At 36.4% G+C, this 23,313-nt stretch overlaps 1 protein-coding gene across 23 annotated transcripts in view; it reads left to right on the plus strand.

Moving 5' to 3' along the window:
* ATXN2 (ataxin 2) overlaps nucleotides 1–23,313 on the plus strand; it is a 132,062-nt gene that overhangs the window by 93,010 nt on the left and 15,739 nt on the right. For 16 of the 23 annotated variants that reach the window (XM_032602908.1, XM_032602910.1, XM_032602909.1 and 13 more), the window contains 3 exons: nucleotides 14,290–14,474; nucleotides 14,787–14,919; nucleotides 18,527–18,580. In XM_032602908.1, coding sequence (XP_032458799.1) covers nucleotides 14,290–14,474; nucleotides 14,787–14,919; nucleotides 18,527–18,580 — 372 coding nt within the window. The remainder of the gene's footprint in view (nucleotides 1–14,289; nucleotides 14,475–14,786; nucleotides 14,920–18,526; nucleotides 18,581–23,313) is intronic. The other 7 variants (XM_032602914.1, XM_032602917.1, XM_032602924.1 and 4 more) reach the window with 1 other exon arrangement.

Genomic DNA, 23,313 nt, shown 5'->3' on the forward strand with positions numbered 1-23,313 from the left:
TTGAAGTATACAGTTCGGTGGGTTTTAAGATATTCTCAGAGTTGCCCAATCATCACCACAGTCAATTTTAAAACATTTCCATCACTCGAAAAAGAAACCTCATACCTTTTAGTAATTGTTCCCCTCCCACCCCATGCACATATACACTCATACCCTAGACATGCTGATCTACCTTCCTTTCTCTATAGATTTGCCGGTTCTGGATATTTCATATGAATGAAATCATATTGAATACAGTCTTTGTGACTGGGTTCTTTCACTTAGCATAATGTTTTCAAGGTTCATCCATGTTGGAGCATATATCAGTACTTCATTCCTTTTTATGGATGAATAATATTCCAATGTATAGATACCACACTTATTTATCCATTCATTCATCAGTTGATGCTTCTTTGGGTTGTTCCCACTTTTGACTATTGTGAAATAATGCTGAACATTAGTGTACAGTTTTTGTGTGGACTTATGTTTTCATTTCTCTTGGAGTGGAAGTAGTGTTGAAACTGCCACACTATTTTCCACAGTGGCTGCACCATTTTTTATTCCTACCAGTAGTGTGTACAAGGTCCTAATTTCTCCACATCCTCACCAGCACTTGTTGTCTGTTACAATCCTAGTGGTTATAAAATAGTATTTCATTATGGTTTTGATTTGTATTTCCCTAGTGACTGATGATGTTGAACATATTTTCATGTGTTCATTGACCATTTGCATATCTTCTCTGGAGAAATGTTTATTCACATATTTGACCTAGTTTTTAAGTTATTTGTCTCTTAATCACTGAGTTGTAAGAGTTCTTATTATAGTCTGTATACACATCTTTTATCAGATACAGGATTTACAGGTATTTTCTCTATTTTATGGGTTGTCTTTTTACTTGCTGATTCATGGTGTCCTTTGCAGCACAGAAGTTTTTTAATTTTGATGGAACTTTGATTTATTTGTATTTTTGTTGTTGCTTTTGCTTTTGGTGTCATACTAAGAAACCATTTCCTGACTCAAGGTCACAAAGATATACTGTGATTTCTTCTAAGAGTTTATAGTTCAGCTCTAACATTTAGGTTGGTGATACATTCTGAGGTAGATTTTGTGTATGGTATGAGGATGGGGTCCACATTTCATTCTTTTGCATGTGGATATCCAGTTATCCCAGCACCATTGGTTGAAACGATTGTTCTTTCCTCATTAAATTGTCATGGCATCCTTGTTGACATTTATTTTTCTTCCCTCATACACAAAACGAAGCACACTATATGTACTGTTCTGCACTCATGAGTTTTTTTGTTTGAAGACATCATATTCCTAGAAATTACTATATATCACTGTATCAAGATTTTCCTTATACTTTTTTTAATTGAGTTATCTTACTGAGTTGTAGGAGTATGGGTGAACATAATTCCTTTTTCTGTATTTCAAACATTTTCTTGTAGTCTATGGCTTATTTATTCATTTTGGAGTCCATTTGATCAATTTTTTTTCTATGGTTGTGTTTTTGTTTCCTATATTTGCATACTGCAGGGTTGCAAAGATTTTCTCCTGTGGTGGTTTTTTTCCTAGAAGTGTTATGATTTTCTCCTGTGATTTACCTTTTGTTTTTTTGGTTTATGGTTTTTAAGATTTTTGCCCACTCGTGTAGTGAAAGAATTCATTTGCTTTCTAGAATTTATATAACTCCCTCTTTTTTACATTTAAATTTCTGATTGATTTGGAAATTACCTTATACACCGTATAAGGTATGAATCCAGTTTATCTTGTTCCAAATGGCTATCTAAAATTTTTAACCAGTTTTATGGTTCTGTAATTTACATACAACAAAATGTCTTTCTTTTAAGTGTACATTTTGATGAAACCTCTACTCCAGTGCCACCCACTCTAGGCAACCACTGTTCTACTTTCTCTTACTGTAGATTAGATTTGACTTTTCTAGATATTTTTTATTTAATAAATGGAATCGTGTATTGTATTTTGTGTGTCTGGCTTAAACAACATAATAATTTGAGAATATTTCATATTATCATCTGTATCCGTTTATTCCTTTTCATTGCTGAAGAGCATTCCATTTTTATGATTATACCACAGTTTACCCATTACCAGTTGATTGGTATTTGTATTATTTTCTGTTTCTGGCTGTTCTGAATAAAGCTTTTAAGAACATTTTTGTACAAGTGTTTGTGTGAACATTTGCTTTCATTTCTCTTGGTTAAATATCTAGAACTAGAATTTTTGAGTTGTATGGTGTGAATGCAATTTTAAATTAATAAACTGGTAAATTGTTTTCCAAAGTGATTGTGTCATTTTACATTTCAACTGATCAGCCATGTATGAGAGTTACAGTTGCTTTGCATCCTTGCCAACAATTTTCTGGCTTATTTATTTATTTATCTGGTTGCACCAGGTCTTAGTTGTGGCAGGTGGGCTCCTTAGTTGCAGCTCGTGGGCTGGGCTCCTTAGTTGTGGCTCGCCAGTTCCTTAGTTGTGGCATGTGAACTCTTAGTTGCGGCATGCATGTGGGATCTAGTTCCCTGACCAGGGATCGAACCCAGGCCGTCTGCATTGGGAGCACGGAGTCCTATGCACTGCACCACCAGGGAAGTCCCTTGTCTGTCTTCTTAATTTTTGCCCGTCTGATGAGTGTGTTACGCTACCTCACTGTGGTTTTAATGTGCATTTCTTTAATGATTACTGATTGTGAACATCTTTTCATGTGTTTATTGGCTGTCAGTCTTCTTTTGCAAAGTGTCCAAATTTTTTTCCTTTATTTACTTTTGGTTTGTTTTCTTACTATTAATTGTAACCGTTATTTATATATTCTGGATACAAATCCTTTATCAGGTATAGGTATTATGAATATTTTCAAAGAGCCTGTGTTGTTTATTTTGATGAAGTCCCATTTATCATGTTTTTCTCTTATGATTCATGCTTTCTTATATCATAACTAAGAAGCCTTTGCCTGCCCCAGGTTGTGAATATTTTTATGTTTCTTCCAGAAGTTTGTTTTTGTTTTTTTGTGTGTGTGTTACGCGGACCTCTCACTGTTGTGGCCTCTCCCATTGCGGAGCACAGGCTCCGGATGCGCAGGCTCAGCGGCCATGGCTCATGGGCTTAGGCACTCTGCGGCATGTGGGATCTTCCCGGACCAGGGCATGAACCCGTGTCCCCTGCATTGGCAGGCAGACTCTCAACCACTGCGCCACCAGGGAAGCCCTCTTCCAGAAGTTTAATACAAGTTTTAGCTTTTACAATTAGGTGTATGATCGACCTGAAGTTAGTTTTTGTGTAGGGCATGAGGTAAATGTTGCAGTTCGTCGTTGTTGTTGTTTTTTTCCATGTATGTATATCCAGTTTGCCCAACACCAGCCTCTGTTTTGCTGTTAAGTTATCTTGTCATCTTCATAGAATTCAGTTGTCTGTATATGTGTGATCTATTCCTGAACTATTTTGTTGTGTTTATCTGTGTATCCTCATGCCAGTACTCACTTTTTGATTATTGTTACTTTATAATAAATCTTAGAATCAGTTCATGGAAGTCCTCCAGTTTTAGTCATATTTGTTAAAATTGTTCTAGGTATTCTAGGCTCTTCACATTTCCAAATAAACTGTAGAATCAGCTTGGAATTATCTGTGTCTGTATCTGAAGATCAGTTTGTGGGGGAATTGACCCCCTTTAACAATATTTAATTTTCCAATCCACAAGCATGTATTTCTCCATTTATTTAAGTGTTCAGTTTCACCAATATTTTGTAGTTTTCATTGTATAAGTTTTGCATTTTACTAAATTTATCACTTAGTACTTCATATTTTTTATGGCATTGTAAATTTTTCAGCATTTGTTTACCTAGTATATAGGGATACACTAGATTTTTTACTATCAACCTTGTGTCTTGCCACTTTGCTAAACCCATCTGTTGTTTCTAATAGCTTCTTTTTAGACTTACTTAGACTTTTCTTCGTACACAGTCATAATCCAGTCAGTATATCTGTCTTTTTTTTTTACCGTACTGCACTGGCTGGGTCTTCTAATACATTGCTTACTGCATAGAAGGGATGCATTCCTTACCATGCCCCTGATCTTAGGGGTGAAACAGTATCTTTCACCCTTTGGTATAGTGTTAGTTGTGGTTTCAATTCATAACTTGCTGAGGATGTTTTTTGTTTCGTTTTGTTTTTTAGTGACGAATGGTTATTGAATTGTGTCAAATACTTCAGCATCTCTTATGCTGGTCATATGGTTTTTCTGATTTGCTGTGTTATTTTGAAGAATTACATTGCTTTTTTTTAATTGAACACTTCAGTGGCTTTTTTTTTTTAAATAAATTTATTTATTTATTTGTGGCTGTGTTGGGTCTTCGTTGATGCACATGTAGGCTTTCTCTAGTTGCAGCGAGCGGGGACTTCTCTTCATGGCAGTGCGCAGGCTTCTGGTTGCGGTGGCTTCTCGTGTTGTGGAGCATGGGCTCTAGGCATGCAGGCTTCAGTAGTTGTGGCATGCAGGCTCAGTAGTTGTGGCTCGCAGGCTCTGGAGCACAGGCTCAATAGTTGTGGCACACAGGCTTAGTTGCTCTGCAACATGTGGGATCTTCCTGGTCCAGGGCTCAAGCCGGTGTCCCCTGCATTGGCAGTGGATTTTTTTTTTTTTTTTTTTTTTTTGTGGTACGCGGGCCTCTCACTGCCGTGGCCCCTTCCGCCGCGGAGCGCAGGCTCAGCGGCCATGGCTCACAGGCCTAGCCGCTCTGCGGCATGTGGGATCTTCCCGGACCGGGGTACGAACCCGTGTCCCCTGCACCGGCAGGCGAACTCTCAACCACTGCGCCACCAGGGAAGCCCGGCAGTGGATTCTTAACTGCTGCGCCACCAGGGAAGTCTGATTGATTTTTGAATATCGAACCAGCTTTGCATTCCTGGCACCCCATTTATACGCTTAGTCATGGTGTACTATCTTTATATGTTTTCCTGGATATGACTTCATAGTATTTTATTAAAGAGGTTTTTGTCTGTGTTCATGGTGGGTGTTGGTCTGTAGTTTGCTTTGCTGTGTATTGTCTTTGTAGGATCTTGATACCAAGTTAATGCTGGCCATCTCATCTAATTTACCAGATTTAATGGCATAAAGTTGTTCATAATATTCCTTTATCTTTTTAATGTCTTTAGGATCTGTAGTGATGCTCTTTCACTTCTGGTATTGATAATTTATGTCTTTTCCCCCTTTTTTATTGATCAGTCTTGTTAGAGACTTATTGACCTTTTCAAAGGCCAGCTTCTATTGTCTTGGCCAAAAAGTTCCTTCGGTTTTAAAGTAAAAATAAGACACAGGACTTCCCCAGTGGCCCAGTGGTTGAGAATCTGCCTGCCTGTGCAGGGGACACGGGTTAGATCCCTGGTCCGGGAAGATCCCACATACCACGGAGCAGCTAGGCCCGTGCGCCACAACTACTGAGCCTGCACTCTAGAGCCTGTGCTTGCAACAAGAGAAGCCACCACAGTGAGAAGGCCGTGCACCACAACGAAGAGTAGCCCCCGCTCACTGCAACTAGAGAAAGCCAGCACGCAGCAACTAGGACCCAATGCAGCCAAAAATAAATAAAATAAAATAAATTTATTTTTTGAAAAAACACATTTTTCATTTTCACCAAGAACTTTATTGGAACAACATATTCACCATTTTGTTCCACTGCCTTCTGCCATTTTTCAGGCAACTTCATAATTCCAACTTCCCAAAACTTACTACCTTTTTGAGCAAAGAACTGTACCAGGTGCCTTTTACAGTCTTCGAGGGACTTAAAATTTTTTTCCATTAAGAGAACTTTGTAAAAACCGAAATAAATGGAAGTCCGAAGGTGCAATGTCTGATGAATACAACAGATAAGTCAGAACTTCCCAGCCAAGCTGAAACAGTTTTTGCCTGGTCATCAAAGAAACATGTGGTCTTGTGTTATCCTGATGGAAGATTACACCTTTTCTGTTGACTAATTCCAGACGCTTTTCGTCGAGTGCTGCTTTCAGTTGGTCTAATTGAGAGTAGTACTTGTTGGAATTAATCGTTTAGTTTTCCAGAAGGAGCTCATAATAGAGGACTCCCTTCCAATCCCACCATTTACACAACATCACCTTCTTTGGATGAAGACTGACCTTTGGTGTAGTTAGTGGTGCTTCATTTTGTTTGCCCAACGATCTCTTCCATTCCACATTATTGTACAGTATCTCCTTTTCATCGCCCGTCACAATTTGTTTTAAAAGCAGAAGGTTTTCATTATGTTCAAGTAGAGAATCGCATGCAGAAATACAGTCAAGGAGGTTTTTTTTCACCTAACCTATATGGAACCCAAGCATCAAAGTGATTCACATAACCAAGCTGGTGCAAATGATTTTCATCACTTGATGTGGACATTTTGAGTGTATCGGCTATCTCCCACATGGTAGAATGTTGATCTCAATTAATGTCTCAATTTGATCACTATCAACCTCAACTGATGTACCCAACCGTGGAGCATCATCCAGCAAGAAATCTCCAGCACAAAACTTCGCAAATCACTTTTGACACATTCAATCGGTCATAGCACCTTCTCCGTACACTACAGAAATCTTTTCTTTTGCATTTCATTTGCGTTTTTGCCTTTCTTGAAGTAATAAAGCATAGTATGCTGAAAATGTTGCTTTTTTCTTCCATCTTCAATATTAAAATAACTACACAAAAATTCACCAATTTTGATAAGTTTTTTTAAAAATGCACGCTGATGTGACAGCCGCCACAATACAATCTAATAAAATTGTTTCGAGTGAAGTTATAGACAGCTAAGCACTACTAGAGCCATTGTACAGAACAAAACCAAACAAACTTTTTGGCCAACCCAATACTTTCATTGATTTTTCTCTTTATCATTTCCTTTCTTTGTTTTCTTTGGATTTAATTTTCTGTTCCTTTTCTAGTTTCTTAAGGCAGTTGCTTAGATCATTGATTTTAAAACTTTCTTTATTAGAATAGAAGATTTAAAGCTATACATTTCTAATCATTGCTTTAGCTACATCCCTAAAACTTGATGTGTTTTATTTTCATATTTCATTCAGAATATTTTCTGTCTTATGATTTCTTCTTTGACCAGTGGGTTATGTAGTAGTGTTTTGTTTTGTTTTGTTTTTTAACATCTTTATTGGAGTATAATTGTTTTACATTGTTCTGTTAGTTGCTGCTGTATAACAAAGTGAATCAGCTATACGTATACATATATCCCCATATCCCCTCCCTCTTGAGTCTCCCTCCCACCCTCCCTATCCCACCCCTCTAGGTGGTCACAAAGCACCGAGCTGATCTCCCTGTGCTATGTGGCTGCTTCCCACTAGCTATCTGTTTTACATTTGGTAGTGTATATATGTCAGTGCCACTCTCTCACTTCATCCCAGCTTACCCTTCCCCCTCCCTGTGTCCTTAAGTCCACTCTCTACGTTTGTGTCTTTATTACTGTCCTGCCCTTAGTTTCATCAGAACCTTTTTTTTTTTTAGATTCCATATATATGTGTTAGCGTACGGTATTTGTTTTTCTCTTTCTGACTTACTACACTCTGTATGACAAACTCTAGGTCCATCCACCTCACTACAGATAACTCAGTTTAATTTCTTTTTATGGCTGAGTAATATTCCATTGTATATATGTGCCACATCTTCTTTATCCATTCATCTGTTGATGGACACTTAGGTTGCTTCCATGTCCTGGCTATTGTAAATAGTGCTGCAGTGAACATTGTGGTACATGACTCTTTTTGAATTATGGTTTTCCTCAGGGTATATGCCCAGTAGTGGGATTGCTGGGTCACATGGTAGTTCTATTTTTAGTTTTTTAAGGAACCTCCATACTGTTCTCCATAGTGGCTGTATCAATTTACATTCCCATCAACAGTGCAAGAGGGTTCCCTTTTCTCCACACCCTCTCCAGCATTTATTGTTTGTAGATTTTTTGATGATGGCCATTCTGACTGGTGTGATGGCCATTCTGACTGGTGATACCTCATTGTGGTTTTGATTTGCATTTCTCTAATGATTAGTGATGTTGAGCATCCTTTCACATGTTTGTTGGAAATCTGTGTATCTTCTTTGGAGAAATGTTTTCTGCCCATGTTTGGATTGGGTTGTTTGTCTTTTTGATATTGAGCTGCATGAGTTGTTTATATATTTTGGAGATTAATCCTTTGTCAGTTGCTTCTTTTGCAAATATTTTCTCCCATTCTGAGGGTTGTCTTTTCATCTTGTTCATGGTTTCCTTTGCTGTGCAAAAGCTTTGAAGTTTCATTACATCCCATTTGTTTTATTTTGTTTTTATTTCCATTTCTCTAGGAGGTGGGTCATTAAGGATCTTGCTATGATTTATGTCATAGAGTGTTCTGCCTATATTTTCCTCTAAGAGTTTTATAGTGTCTGGCCTTACATTTAGGTCTGTAATCCAGTTTGAGTTTATTTTTGTATATGGTGTTAGGGAGTGTTCTTATTTCATTCTTTTACATGTAGCTGTCCAGTTTTCCCAGCACCACTTATTGAAGAGACTGTCTTTTCTCCATTGTATATCCTTGCCTCCTTTATCAAAGATAAGGTGACCATATGTGCATGAGTTTATCTATCCTGTTCCATTGATCTATATTTCTGTTTTTGTGCCAGTACCATATTGTCTTGATTACTGTAGCTTTGTAGTATAGTCTAAAGTCAGGGAGTCTGATTCCACCAGCTCTGTTTTTTTTCCCTCAACACTGCTTTGGCTATTTGTGGTCTTTTGTGTCTCCATATAAATTTTAAGATTTTTTGTTCTAGTTCTGTAAAATATGCCACTGGTAATTTGATAGGGATTGCATTGAATCTGTAGATTGCTTTGGGTAGTATTGTCATTTTCACAATATTGATTCTTCCAATCCAAGAACATGGTATATCTCTCCATCTGTTTGTGTCATCTTTGATTTCTTTCATCAGTGTCTTATAGTTTTCTGCATACCGGTCTTTTGTCTCCATAGGAATGTTTATTCCTAGGTATTTTATTTTTTGTTGCAATGATAAATGGAATTGTTTCCTTAATTTCTCGTTCAGATTTTTTGTCGTTAGTGTATAGGAATGGAAGAGATTTCTGTGCATTAATTTTGTATCCTGCTACTTTACCAGATTCATTGATTAGCTCTGGTAGTTTTCTGGTAGCATCTTTAGGATTCTCTATGTATAGTATCATGTCATCTGCAAACAGTGACAGTTTTACTTCTCCTTTTCCAGTTTGGATTCTTTTTATTTCTTTTCCTTCTCTGATTGCTGTGGCTAAAACTTCCAAAACTATGTCGAATAACAGTGGCAACCTTGTCTTGTTCCTGATCTTAGTGGAAATGGTTTCAGTTTTTCACCATTGAGAACAATGTTGGCTGTGGTTTTGTCATATATGGCCTTTATTATGTTGTGGTAGTAGTGTGTTTTTAATTTCCAAATATTTAGGTTTTTTATTTTTCATTCCATTATGATCAGAGAACAGACTGATATGAAATGCCATTTTCATCATATATTAAGTGTCCATGTGTAGTTAAATCTATATCTGGATTTTCTGTTCCATTCTGTTAAACTGTTTGTCTGTTAAGACTACTTTCCCATCCATCCACTCTCAACATTGATTCCCGCCCCCCCCCCCCCGCTCAGGTTTTCTTGACTTTTTTCTTTCTTGTTTATTTTTCCATATGAACTTGATATTCAGGTTGACTACTAAAAAAATAAAATCAGTTGGCATTTAAGAACGTTTTTATTACTGAAAATTTCAAACATATACAAGTAAGCAGTTAGACTAGTACAATTATGTAAAAGTACTCATCAGTCAGCTTTAATAGTTAGAAACTCATGGCCAGGACTTCCCTGGTGGCGCAGTGGTTAAGAATCCGCCTGCCAATGCAGGGGACACAGGTTCAAGCCCTGGTCCGGGAAGATCCCACATGCTGTGGAGCAACTAAACCTGTGCGCCAGAACTACTGAGCCTGCACTCTAGAGCCCACGAGCCACAACTACTGAGCCTGTGTGCTGCAACTGCTGAAGCCCATGAGCCTAGAGCCTGTGCTCCGCAACAAGAGAAGCCACCGCAGTGAGAGGCCTGCCCACCACAACAAAGAGTAGCCCCTCCTTGCTGCAACCACAGAATGCCCACGCGCAGCAATGAAGACCCAATGCAGCCAAAAAGAAAATAAATAAATAAATTTATTTTTTTTTAAAAAAGAAAGAAACTCATGGCCAGTTTGGTTCATCTACAGGACCTCTCTCCTCTCAGATTGTTTTGAAGCATGTCCTGGATACACCATTTTATTTGTAAATACTTTATTTTAAAATTCTTAAAGATAAGGGGTCTTTTAAAAACAAACATAAAACATTACTATACCATTACCACACCCAAAAGACTTAACAGTAATTCCCTTTTATCCTCAAATTTCTGTGGCTATTTTTAAAGTATATATTTTTTTACGGTTAATTTGTTCCAGTTAGGATCCAAATGAGATTTACAAATTGCATTTGTTTATCATGTTTAAGTCATTTTTTAAAATTGTTTTATGTTGTGGTAAATTTTTATTATGACGGTTTCAAAGACATGTTTTGTTCATTCATACCCTCATAGAGTTGTGGACTCTTTTTTTAAACCATAGTTAAAATACAGTTTTTCACACCTAAAAAAAATAGCAGTTATTTCTTCCTATCAGATGTGTAGAGCACAAGTTTTTCTTACTGTCTTATGAATTTTTCTTAATAGTTGGCTTGTTGAGCCACAATCCAGAATCCACACTTTTCATTTGATTGGTTTCTCTCTCTTAATGTTAACTCTTTTATAGGTTTCTTCTTAGTTTTTTCCGTTTCTATCTTATTTAAATCTAATTTGTTTTGTCCTGTATTCTTTCCCACCATCTGAATTTCATGGATTGTGTCCCTGTGATATTGTTTAAAGTGTTCCTCTGTCCCCTGTAATCCTTGTGAACTGATTGTAGATAAGAAACATAAGTTTGTATTTTTTAAAACTTAACCTGGAATGTTTCATAGATGATGTGTGTACTTTTATTAGGAGTCAGTGTCTTACCTCTGTCTCTTTTTTTTTTTCCTGGATAGTAGGAGTAACTTGGCTGCCTTATCTATCCAGGATAATGTTTCATACCAGCTCTTCTCTGTTTGTTTTGGCAGCACTGACAATCACTGTCTAGCGCTAGATTCATTATTTCATTAAGGATTGCAAAACGGCATTCTCATTCTGTCATCTCTTTTTCAATTATCAGCTGGACTATTTCTATAAAGAAAAACTTTACCTTGTCAAACTATTTGGTTACCATGAGGTACAGTTTGTGATAGAAAGGCAGCTAAACTGCCCATCATTTCAAGGCAGTTCTCAAAATAATGAGTTGGTTTCCTATTATCCCTAAAGGTTGACCAGTGAGGGTTTGTTGTTGTTCTATTAGAATGAACTCCTGGGTTTTAATATTCAGTTTGCCAATTGGGATTTTCATTAGAACTACATTAAATTTATAAATATATAATTTAGAAATTAACTTAGAGGAGAATTGCTATCTTTATATTGTCTTCCTATCCATGAACAAATGATGCCTTTCTGCTTGTTTAAATCTGCTTCTCTACCTTTAGTAGTTGTTTTGTTTGTTTGTTTCTTTTTTTAATTTATTGGTTTTTATTTTTGGCTGTGTTGGGTCTTCATTGCTGTGCACGGGCTTTTTATAGTTGCAGCAAGCAGGGGCTACTCTTCATTGCGGTGCACAGGCTTCTCATTGTTGTGGCTTCTCTTGTTGTGGAGCACAGGCTCTAGGCACATGGGCTTCAGTAGTTGTGGCACGTGGGCTCCGTAGTTGTGGCGCACGGGCTTACTTGCTCCGCGGCATGTGGGATCTTCCCGGGCCAGGGCTTGAACCTGTGTTCCCTGCATTGGCAAGCAGATTCTTAACCACTGCACCACCAGGGAAGCCCTGTCAGTAGTATTTTTAAGTTTCTCTTAAAAGTTTTATGTGTTTCTTCAGTTTTTGCCTTAGGTATTTTCTTTTTTTATTGTTAATGTAGAGTGGGTTCATCTTTTCCATTGCATCTTCTATGTATATGAAGGCTATTTGCCATCTTTATGTTAATCTTATATCCTGCGGCTTTACTCTTCAAATAACAGGGAAAATTAAGGACTTGCTTCTGAAATGCAGCCATAGATCATATAAGGCATATCTTTCCTTCATGATAGTAGTGCCTTTTTGCACAAAACCACCTCTTTGTATTCTTGGTACGTAATGCAGCGTTACCGTTTTTGCGTCCTGTGAGAAAAATTTAGTTGTATTTGAAAATATGCTGAAGTCAGGAACATTTTGGGACAGATATTCTTTGTGTGGGGGGTTAGACTGGGGTGGGGTCTGTGCATTATAGGATGTTTATTAGCATCCCTGGCCTCTACCCATTAGATGCTAGTAGTATCCTCCCCTTCTCTAATTGTGACAACCAAAAATGTCTCCAGATGTTGCCAAATGCCCCTTGAAAGGCAAAATTGCTCCCAGTTGAAAACCATTGATGTAAAGAAATAGCTGAAGTATGGCCAGTCTAAACTGTGGTTTAAGATTAGGGTAGATTCAGTTTGGGTGGGTGGGGGGTAATACAACCATAAAACCAGGTATATCTCTGTATATTTTATCTTTTAAGGTTTTGTTCAAGCATTGTTTGTTTTGTTTTTTAATTTTTAGTTTTGGGCTGTGTTGTGTCTTCGTTGCTGCGCGCAGTCTTCTCATTGTGGTGGCTTCTCTTGTTGCGGGGCATGGGCTCTAGGTGTGCAGGCTTCAGTAGCTGCAGCACATGGGTTCAGTAGTTGCGGCTCGCAGGCCCTAGAGCACGGGCTCAGTAGTTGTGGCGCACAGGCTTAGTTGCTCCACGGCATGTGGGAATCTTCCTGGACCAGGGCTCGAACGTGTGTCCCCTGCATTGGCAGGCGAATTCTTAACTACTGAGCCCCCAGGGAAGTCCCAAGCATTGTTTTTATTAACTAGAATTTTTTATTTTTAAAAATCTGTAACTTGACTGGCTTTCTGGAAAAAAAATTTAATATGTGAGGGTTGTAAAGTATGAAAAGAAATAGTGATAGTAAGTTAAGCTTATTTAGCTTAATTAGACAAACTTTCATGTGATAAAAATGATATTTGAGTTTTGGGTGGCTTTTCTTTACTAGAAGGCTGTGCTTTTTCAATATGAGGGACTCTCAAGATTAAATTCAGAACAATATTACCTAATTGGTTTTCTCTGTTTTCAAGTTTGCTTTTCTGACTAGATAACACAGTGTGTAACTAGCTCTCCTAAGTATCAGCAGCAGTCATTAAATTTTTAGCAAAAAACTTCAAATATTTTTTTAAAAAAGACAAATTCTGTCTCTACATTAGCAGTTACCTGTGTAGTCAGTTTTGATGATTTTGTGAACATATGAAGTTACACATTCTTTGTGTCTTGCTGTAAGCAGTGGTTCACAACTTCTTCCCTCAAGTGGCTTGGTTAACATAGCACCATAAACCCATCACAGACAACAGTCAGTGCTGTAATAAACATGTGAGGAAAAGGTACACAGAGCATGCAGCTAGCGCTTTTGTGGGGGACTGGGAAAGACGATACAGAGGAGATGACAGTTGAGCTAAATTGTTAACTAGAGCTTTAATGGAGCAGATTACAGGCAGAAATTTGTGTGGAGTAATAAAAGACAAAAAGTAATGTTTTAAAAGAGCTATTACAATTTTTTAAAAGCGCTACATGGTAGTGTGTGATGCTATGTTTGAAAAAGCAAGAGTTCAGTGGTAAGAAGTTTAGAAAGATGGAGTTAAGATAAGTGTTGGGTCTGTTTTGGCTTTTTTGTTGTACTTTTGTTTTCCTTTGAATAAAATCCAGTGCCCTTCTCTAGCAATGGCATAATTCAGTGTCTCAAACAGAGTGTATATGAGAAGTATGAGGGAAATGTTGTTTCATAGTGCTGTAAGAGTCTTGTAATTACAGGGACTTGATGAAGTCTGGGGGTCATCACATAGTATCTCTCTGAGAATGTTGCTTTCAAGCTGACACTTGATGGACAAGTAAAAATTTTCCAACCTGGCAGTAGGGGATTGGGGTTTGAGGCTGAGGAATAGCATATATGATAGGAAAACAGCCCATAGTGGCTGAAGGGGGATGGGTGTGGTATAACATGGCATTGGAGAGGTAGGCTTTGACCCAATCAATGCAGAGCCTTATGGACCATGTTCGTGTATTTTATGCTAATAAGGAGCTGCTGTGTTCTAATATTACGTCGTTTTTTCCTGCAGTACCAAATATGCCCCAACAACGGCAAGACCAACATCATCAGAGTACCATGATGCACCCAGCCTCAGCAGCAGGCCCACCAATTGTGGCCACCCCACCAGCTTATTCCACACAGTATGTTGCCTATAGTCCTCAGCAGTTTCCAAATCAGCCTCTTGTTCAGCATGTGCCACATTATCAGTCTCAGGTAAGCCTGATATGACCTAATAACTCTTAATTGTTGTTCCATTGAAGTAACTTTTAGTATGGTAAAGGGGTTTTTCCTTTATATTTTGTGCTATGCGTTAACGGTGGGGTAGGCAGCTAAGGATTTGGGGGTCCTTTTTAACCTAATAGAAAGTTGCTGATCAGTGTAAGTGTTTCAAAGGCTAAATCCTTTCTAGCCAAATAAGGATTTAGGAGTTGTTTCTGGAAACCATGGAATTAAGACATAATTAAAATCTACTTGACTATATCTGGTACTTTAATGTTTTCTTCTTTATTTTTTGTTTGAACACAGCATCCTCATGTCTATAGTCCTGTAATACAGGGTAATGCTAGAATGATGGCACCACCAACACATGCCCAGCCTGGTTTAGTATCTTCTTCAGCAACTCAATACGGGGCTCATGAGCAGACGCATGCGATGTATGGTAGGAAGCAGTTTGTTTGTCTTTTTCAATGTGTGTGACTATTCTTACTGTGTTTTTAAGCTCTGAAAAGATGCTCTGTTTAAGAATAACTCTGCCTTTTATGACATTGAGGGTCAAGAATCTAAAGAAAAGATGAATCCATTTCTCTCTCCGACCTGCTCTATAAGTCTGGGCAGATCATTTCTACTTTGAAATTTCTCTCTGTTCCATTGTCTCTCTTTAACTAAAATGTAATAATGTGTGTAAAAGCATCTTTTGTGGAGAAAGGTATCTTTCTCTTCTTCCTCATCAGTAACATCATTTGGTATACCCTTCCTAAGGCATGCAAGAAAGTTTTACCGTAATGAAAGCAAGAAAACATTCTGCTTGACTCCTTACTCTGGGGGTCACTGACATTGCATATTTTATTGCTATTTGTTACAATGCTACTATGTTTCTGCATCATGCTGTATTTCAGGTGGTCAGAATTGTGTAATATTAGATCTGCTTTTGACAGATTCATACTTTAAATGAGTATACAGTGATAAAATGAAAATGAAAAGTATTCTATATAAAATTAAACGATATATCTGAGTAATAAGCTAAAATTACCATCTTAGTTTTGTGGCCGGAGAACTTTGTGTAAGTCAGCTTTGCAACTGTCTAAAGTATTAATATTGTTTTCAATGTTAGAATTTAAAATAAGATTTCCACTTATATTTTGTAATATAGAATTAATGGGTCATTTTATATTATGTTTTTCAAAATGCACCTTTAATTAGTACCAGTTTTATTAAGATCTAACTTTTGTTTTGAACTTTTCTGAGAACTCCTGTACTGTCATTTAGGTTTTCCCATTGGCATTTCAGTTTTTTGGAGAGGGAGAGAAATTTAAGTTTATTCATACAATTGAAAAGTGAACCACTATGAAAATGAAATTAATATTACATGTAACTACAAGGACATTTCATTTTTTAAACCTCTTTCAACTTTTTGAGTGACTAATAAGAATATAAAGGCTTTCATTTTTTTTTAACTTTAGATAACAGTTTATAACATTTTGTAGGTTTATAGGAATATAGGACTCAGGCAGCAACAATCATTCTTGTCACCAGGAACCCACTGCTAATGTTTTCTTTCTGGAGGCATGCTGCTTTACCACTGGTTCACAAATGAAAGGAATTTTACATGATTAAAGGCTTTTATTTTAATAAAATACTTGTCAGATCTTAATTTTCCGCACTTAAAATTTTCTCTTGTTGACTATGCTCTTTAAATTAAAATGATGTGATTGCTCCAATTTTGAAAAACATTTCTTTCAAGAAGCCCATCTATAATTTAATTGAAAGATTGACATACTGATTTGGCTTATGATTTTGGTTGTGATCTCCTATCATTGGCTTGTCTTTAGTTGTCTTAACCAGGACTAAGTATGTGTGAAAAGGCACCACTGATTTATCACACTAACTTTTATGCAATTTGTATACATTGCAATAATTTTCCAGTTTGCTAAAGTCTTAGGTGACACAGTTTATTATGATTGTTTATTATACATTTCTGAATACATCTTGACGTAACAAATGGAAAAAACATTTCTTTTTTCCCATTTTCTGGGATACTCCCCTTGGAATAAGATCTGAAACTTGAGCTAAAATTTCCATTGCTTTTAGAGAATAGCTGTTTGTGTGCCCACACCTTTGAGACGTTGTAGTAATACTGCGATGTCAAGCAGAATCTTTCTCCTCAGTGTATATTCACTCACTACCAACATCTGACTTTGTCTGCTGATTGGATGTTCATTGGTTTGAAACAGCCAGTACAGTAAATACTGTATTTGAGGCACTAATGGTTTTTATAACTACCTTCCCAGAATATTTCCATTTGAAAAGCAGTTGATCTTGGACCCTGAAGTCCATTCAAGTGTGGGTAAATAGTAAATATTGCAAAGAAACAAAATACTAGACCTAATGTCCAGTGAAATCTAGAATGAATTAGTCATCAAAGCTAGTTCTTTGATACCAGGAGAAAGTTGCTCAACCAAATCTGAATTACTCTCCTGCAGTTTACACAGATTGCATTATATTTCATTGATGTGTGTTGATGAGGGCAGCTAGGGGCAAAGCTGTAGATTTGGTATGATTGTTGCTGGTTCTGTTTTGGATACTTCATACCCTAAAGAGAACACTGGGAAATGAATTGGTTTGTTCTTTACCACAATAAGCCATAATTTAATCTGCTGTAGCAAGTTCATTAATTCTTCAATAATTTATTTCAGTTATTTTAGATCTTCCAAATACAATTATGCTGAATATAGACAAATTTTAAATACGTTATTTTAAACTGTAAGACAAAACTTGCTTAGAAATGCTAATTTTATTTTCATTTCCCTTGAACAGTTTATATTTTATATTCCAAAAGGAACCAGATAGTATGAGTATGAATTATATTTATTCTTAAGCTACATCCTATCTAGATTTTTTTAAACTTTTAATGCAAACAAAAGAATATGCACCCAGATGTTAATGACAATTATATGTCACCTTTTTGTCATTCATTAATTGTTATGGTCATAGCAAAAGCCTTTGCGAATAGAAATGACTACAAGATGAAAGGCTGGTTATTGTTTTTTAATTTTTCGGTGTATTATATATAAATATGCTAACAGATCACTGAACATTTAAATTATTAGGAGATACATTCTAAGAATTGTTGACCTTGTACTCTTTCTAGATATCTTAGGAAGGACTTTAATCACAAACTTCATCTCTTTGACCTTAACTTTAACTTCACTTTCATCATTGCCTCTGCCCTCTTCCTCCTATTAAGTTACTCTTTGTTTCCTTAACATCTGGTCTTATAATTCATCTCATTTTGTTTCATTCATCTAACTTTGTTTTCCCTTTTAGAAACAGTAATAATGAAATTTTCTCTATTCAGAAAGAGTTAAATCCAGAATCCTTTTTTTGGTTTATTTTTGGTAGTTTAATGCGGATAAATTCGAAAATACAGTAGGCAAAAAGATTTAAAATGCACCTATTAATCTTCTCCCTTACAATCACCGGTTAACATTTTGGTGCATATCCTTACAAGTGTACTCACACACACACACACGCACACACCTTTATGTAGACAGTTTAATAAGAAATGATATTGTACCCTTGTTTAATATTATTGTTTCTGAATTTTTGGATCCATTACCAGATGCCTAGTGAACACCTTACAGAATAAGGTGTAAGGTGACATTTCTATTAATGATTTGCAAAATTAGATTAGTCTTTTAAATTAAACTTGGTAAATATTATTTTGTTTTGGTACATTATTTATATCAAGGTTGTTCAGTGGAATGCAATGTTGGTCTTTTTATTAGATAATAACTTTATTCCTTTCATTTAACTAAGTGAGCATGTGGTACTTGACAACCCAATACAGAAGAAAAGTGTCTTTTGCTTCAGCCCTATCTTACTTAATTTTGTAGTGATGTTTAAAGTGCTTGTCATCTCTTGTAAAATAAGAAAAATGAGTTATGCATGAATACAAAAAGAAATTACTAAATATGTCAACCTTTCCAGAAAATTAGGAAAATGCACACCTTAAAAGGCTAATTAACCTTTCTATTTCCCAAATTCAGCATGTCCCAAATTACCATACAACAAGGAGACAAGCCCTTCTTTCTACTTTGCCAGTGAGTTGGGTTTTTTATACTAATTTTAATTGAACAGTAAAACACTTTTTAAAGAATACATGTTAAGGGAGTAGACTTGTTGAGCAATCTTTTCCTTGTGCCAGACAAAATCATTAAAAAACAAAAAATATATATATATATATATATGAAAATAATTCAGAGTTTTTAAAAAGGAAATATAACCCAGCTTAAGAAAGCTGGAGTTAATTTAAAAATTGAGTTGTTTCAGAAATTAATTTTTGCATACCAAGCAAACATGTGACTGTTTTGGAAATGCCTAATACTCTCCTTGTTCAGAGAAACTTTTCCTGAACAGCCGTTTTTAAAACAAAGCGCAAAGCAAGCCACAAGCTTAAAACATTAGGGTTTTTTTTAGTATCCTGGTGAGAAAACATTTATCCTTACAAGGATTTTTAATTGAATAGGGTTGAAATACTAGGGGAGGAACGTTTCTGTATTTTCAGTCTTTGCATGACTACAGGTGTATGATATTCAGGTAGCAGACACCTCATGGATGTCTTGAGTTTAAGCAGGAAAGCATGACCTAGCAGCTACCAGAGATTGTCTTTGGCAACACCAGCCCCCTCTCACCACCAGTGGAAAGGTAAATGATTGCTCCTAAATGGAGAAAGTCTGAGCAGGGATTGCTTTTGGAAATGAACTTGTAAGGTTTGTTTTCTCTATTTGTAGGGAAATTTTAAAATAAGGCTTATTCATGGGCTTTTGGTATTTGGATGGGAAAGTCACTAACTTGCAGGAATCCTTTAGAAATGTATGACAGTATAATATATGTCGCTTTATGTGAAATACTATATACTAGGGGATATTAAGGATTAAAATTTTGTTAGAGACTAAATTTTAAATTATTGTAGAATGACTGAATGTCTGAATATACTAGATGCCAAATTTTAAAAAGCATTTAGAAAACATTTTGACTTAAATTTTCATTAATTGTGCCTTGACTTGGTATCCAAAAATAAGTGCATACATACTATTTATTTGGTGCTAGGAAATGTTAACAAATTTAATCCTTTAATAGATGCTCTTTAAAAAGGAGTCTTGCTGTATATATAACTGTTAAAGGGAAACTATGTATGTGGTATAGTGTATAAAAGACACTGTCAGTAATTCTATTATGTACTCAGTTTGAGGTCTCAAATGTAGTTACCCTCACCATCTTACTGTCTCTGTTAGTAGTTTTGGAGTCAGTTTCCTGGTAAGTAGCTAAAAGGTCCTTAATCATCACACCTAAGCATTAACTGCCTTAGCACAACTTTCCCTATAAGAGAGTATCAGTACTTTTAAAAGAAACTAACAGTGGGGCTGCTATTTGTGATTTAATTTGCTGTTTCATACCCCACCCCCACCCCCTTCTAAGCATTTTGTCCTGGTTTGTTTGGTCTAGTTGCCTTTTATTCCCCTTTTAAAGAGTTTTCAACGTTCCTTTACTTCCTTTTTTCTGAATTTAAGATCAGATTTAAAAGTTGGAAGATTTTGTTTTGTTTCATTTTTAAAGTTTTGCTGTGCTGGTGTTCTCTCATATCTTGTGCATCCAAGGTCAAAAATGACAAAACCTAGTTACTAAATTAGGTTTAATTTAATAACTTCTATATTAAATTAAATGCACATCTCTATGGACTGCATTGGCTTCAGTAAGATCATGGCTTAGGAAATGATTTTTGGATTGTGGTTAGTGTTTCGAGGATTTGACAAATCACATAATTAGAGTTTTAAACATTTATATCGAGGAACACAGTGAGCGGGAAACTTCTGGACTGGGTCTGGCCCAAAAAATAGTTATTTCTTTGATTAGCTTGAACTAATCCAGGTTTCATGAAGGCAACTTAGGTTTTATAAATAGAAGTTTAACTGATGGATAGCTAAATCAGAATTTTGAAGAAAAATCACTTTATTTTTAACCTCTCTGGAATCTTTAGCTAATGAGCATGTATAATAAAAGCAGTTAAATGATAGGCTTAGGTCAGGAAAGCCCAGAATTTACTGCCTTTCACTCTCCACTTCTCCCTTTCCCTAATTCTCTTAGATTTTTCCCCTCATTTACTCTATCTTGGTTCCTTTCTCTTATCTCTCTCTCCCCCCTCCCCTCTTCCAGCCTTCCCCCCTGCCCCCCAGCCTTTTAATTTCCCTCTTATCCTGCTTGTCTTTGTCTCCTTCTTAACTGGCCTTTCAAGGAACCAAAGTATATTTTTGTTGTTTTTACTATTAAAGTGTATAAGTTCCACATTTTCCCCAATTAGCTACTCAGTTTTCATATTTGAAGGGGGAAAAGAATTCCTGGGTAAGGTACTTGCTTAGCAAACATCTTTAAGCAAGATGATGAACAAAGGAAGATATTTCTAATCAAACATCCTCACATTTTATTTGTAGATGTATGTTTACATCTGCTTAATTTTTCTTATAATGCATTACAGTTTATTGGTGTTTAGATAGGGAAAGGGTGTTTTTTTTTTAAACAAAAGCCCATGTAGATGCATTCAGCTTGGATTACTTGAAGTATTTATGCTATGAATGCAAATGACATATAGATTAGAATACTCTATCTTATAACCTTTCAGTATTGGTAAACTATCACAGAGATGCCTTTTTAAAATACATAGTAAAAAATACTTCCATCTTTAATTCTCTCCAAGTAATTTCAAGATTTTAATATTTTTCTAATTGATGAATAAATTATGAGACTTCATGGGTGTAATTCTCTTTGTGATGGCCATGCTTTTTTATGTATGAATATTAATAAAATAGCACCCAGCTAGAGTTGATTATTGTTACTTTTTATTTCCTTAATACTTTGCTTAAAAGGTAATTAAAAATGAAATTTAAAACTTTTTGGTACAAAAGTTTCTTGAATAAATAAGGTTAAATAAATAGAAACTCTGAGATTCTGTACTCTATGAAACCTCATAAATAGAATTTGGATTCGGGAATTGCTTTCCCCCAGACAGATTAGAATTGTTACAAATGAAACATTTAAGAATTTATAGTAGGGAGGATTTTAATGCAAGTGGTTTGAAAATAAGGGAGAATGAATGACTCTAGATATCACTATTCAATAAAACTTTCTGTGCTGAAGGAAATGTGCTACAAATAATGATGTCCAGTCAGTAGCCACTAGCTACATGTAGCTGTTCTAATTATTTAAAAATAAATTTGAAAAATAAGTGTAAGATTTTTACAAGAACAAGGGTTCAAAATTTATCTCAAGTCTTTTAGACTAAGTCAGTGCCCAGACAGTTTTGGGGGTCAGAAGCTTAACTTAATGAATATGATGGTGAAGAATGGCCTTTTAATAAACCAATGAACTAGAAAAACGACAATGACTACTTTCATAGATTCATGGGACTGTGAAACTCAAGAAAGCTGTTAGCACATTATTTTTCCCATGTCCCAGAAAACTGTCACTGACTTCTTGAAAAACACCCAAAGAATACGTTGCCAGTTTTCCTTGTTAATATGTTCCAGTGTATGTTAACTGTTATAGCTAGGGGATTTTCCCAGTGTATAAACAAAAATGCTTTGTTTAATCTAATCTGGGAGTTAACTTAGTATAGATGCCCACTGTGGTGTTGGCAGTGGATGCACAGGTGATCCTAGCACTGCTCTTTGCCTCACCCTTCTCTCTTTAAAGGATACATATACAGTTGAGGAGATAACCAGTTGGGCTGGAATGTTGGTCCTTGGCCCTACAATGTCAAGCATTATAGAATTGTTTCATGTGCCTAACCCTCTGCATAACATTTACATTGGACTCATCCAGAGTCATCTATGCTAGTAACTCTCAGCAGCCGGCCTATTAGACTGCTGTTGTTAGGCTACCTGATCCCAAAGCAGTGCTTGCTTCTCCCCATCAGCCCCCATATGTAACACCATATGAAGAATGTGAAGAACTATTCTGGAATTGACACATTGACTTCCAAGAGGAGATACATCTTGAGAACATTGTCCTCAGCTCATTGCCACATCATGCTTAGATTTGTATCAGTGTGCTATCAGTAGTCACTGGAAGCAATGAACCCATCTTGTGATTTTGATTCTCAAGTTGCTGTTTGGGGATGACATGAACAAATGAATTTATACCTCATCTCCCTGTTTTGTGCCAAGGTATGGTCTGTGCTGAGATTCACAAAGAATTGGCTTTGGGTTCTTAGCTTTAATGAACACACTTTTACTTAAACTAGCTCATCGTATTTCCTTTGAGGTTACTCTAGCTAGTAAAATTCTTTTTAAAGGCTAGGATGCTTTGAAGGGAATTCGTTTTTCTACATAGTTTAGGTAATCCCATTTACTAGATTTTATAAAGCAAAGGTGACAGATCTTGAGCAGGGAGGCCTAGAGAATGAACTGAGTGGCAGAGTGACTTCTGTGATCAGCTGAGAGAGATTGTGGTCATTTGGCCCTGAAGATAGAGCCCTGACCTTGCCACACACCTTATCCAGCCCCTTACTACAGCCCTGATAGAGTCTGTGCCCACGGGACACTGCATCAGGTCCAGGGCAGTAGCATGGTGAGGTTAGCCAGATGATGGCCTTGAGCTAAATGTGTGTGTGTGAGAGACAGAGAGACAGAGACAGGTCGCAGACGGGGGATTGTTTGAATTGTTTCTGTCTATGCTTTTCAGTTGCCTTTTCAGGAAACCTAGTGACTGTTTTAGAAGTAAATTTAATTAGATTTTGATATAATGTGTACAGCTATGTTATATGAATAAAATGCTAGCC

This window comes from Phocoena sinus, chromosome 14 (assembly GCF_008692025.1).
Source record: "Phocoena sinus isolate mPhoSin1 chromosome 14, mPhoSin1.pri, whole genome shotgun sequence".
NCBI lineage: Eukaryota > Metazoa > Chordata > Mammalia > Artiodactyla > Phocoenidae > Phocoena > Phocoena sinus.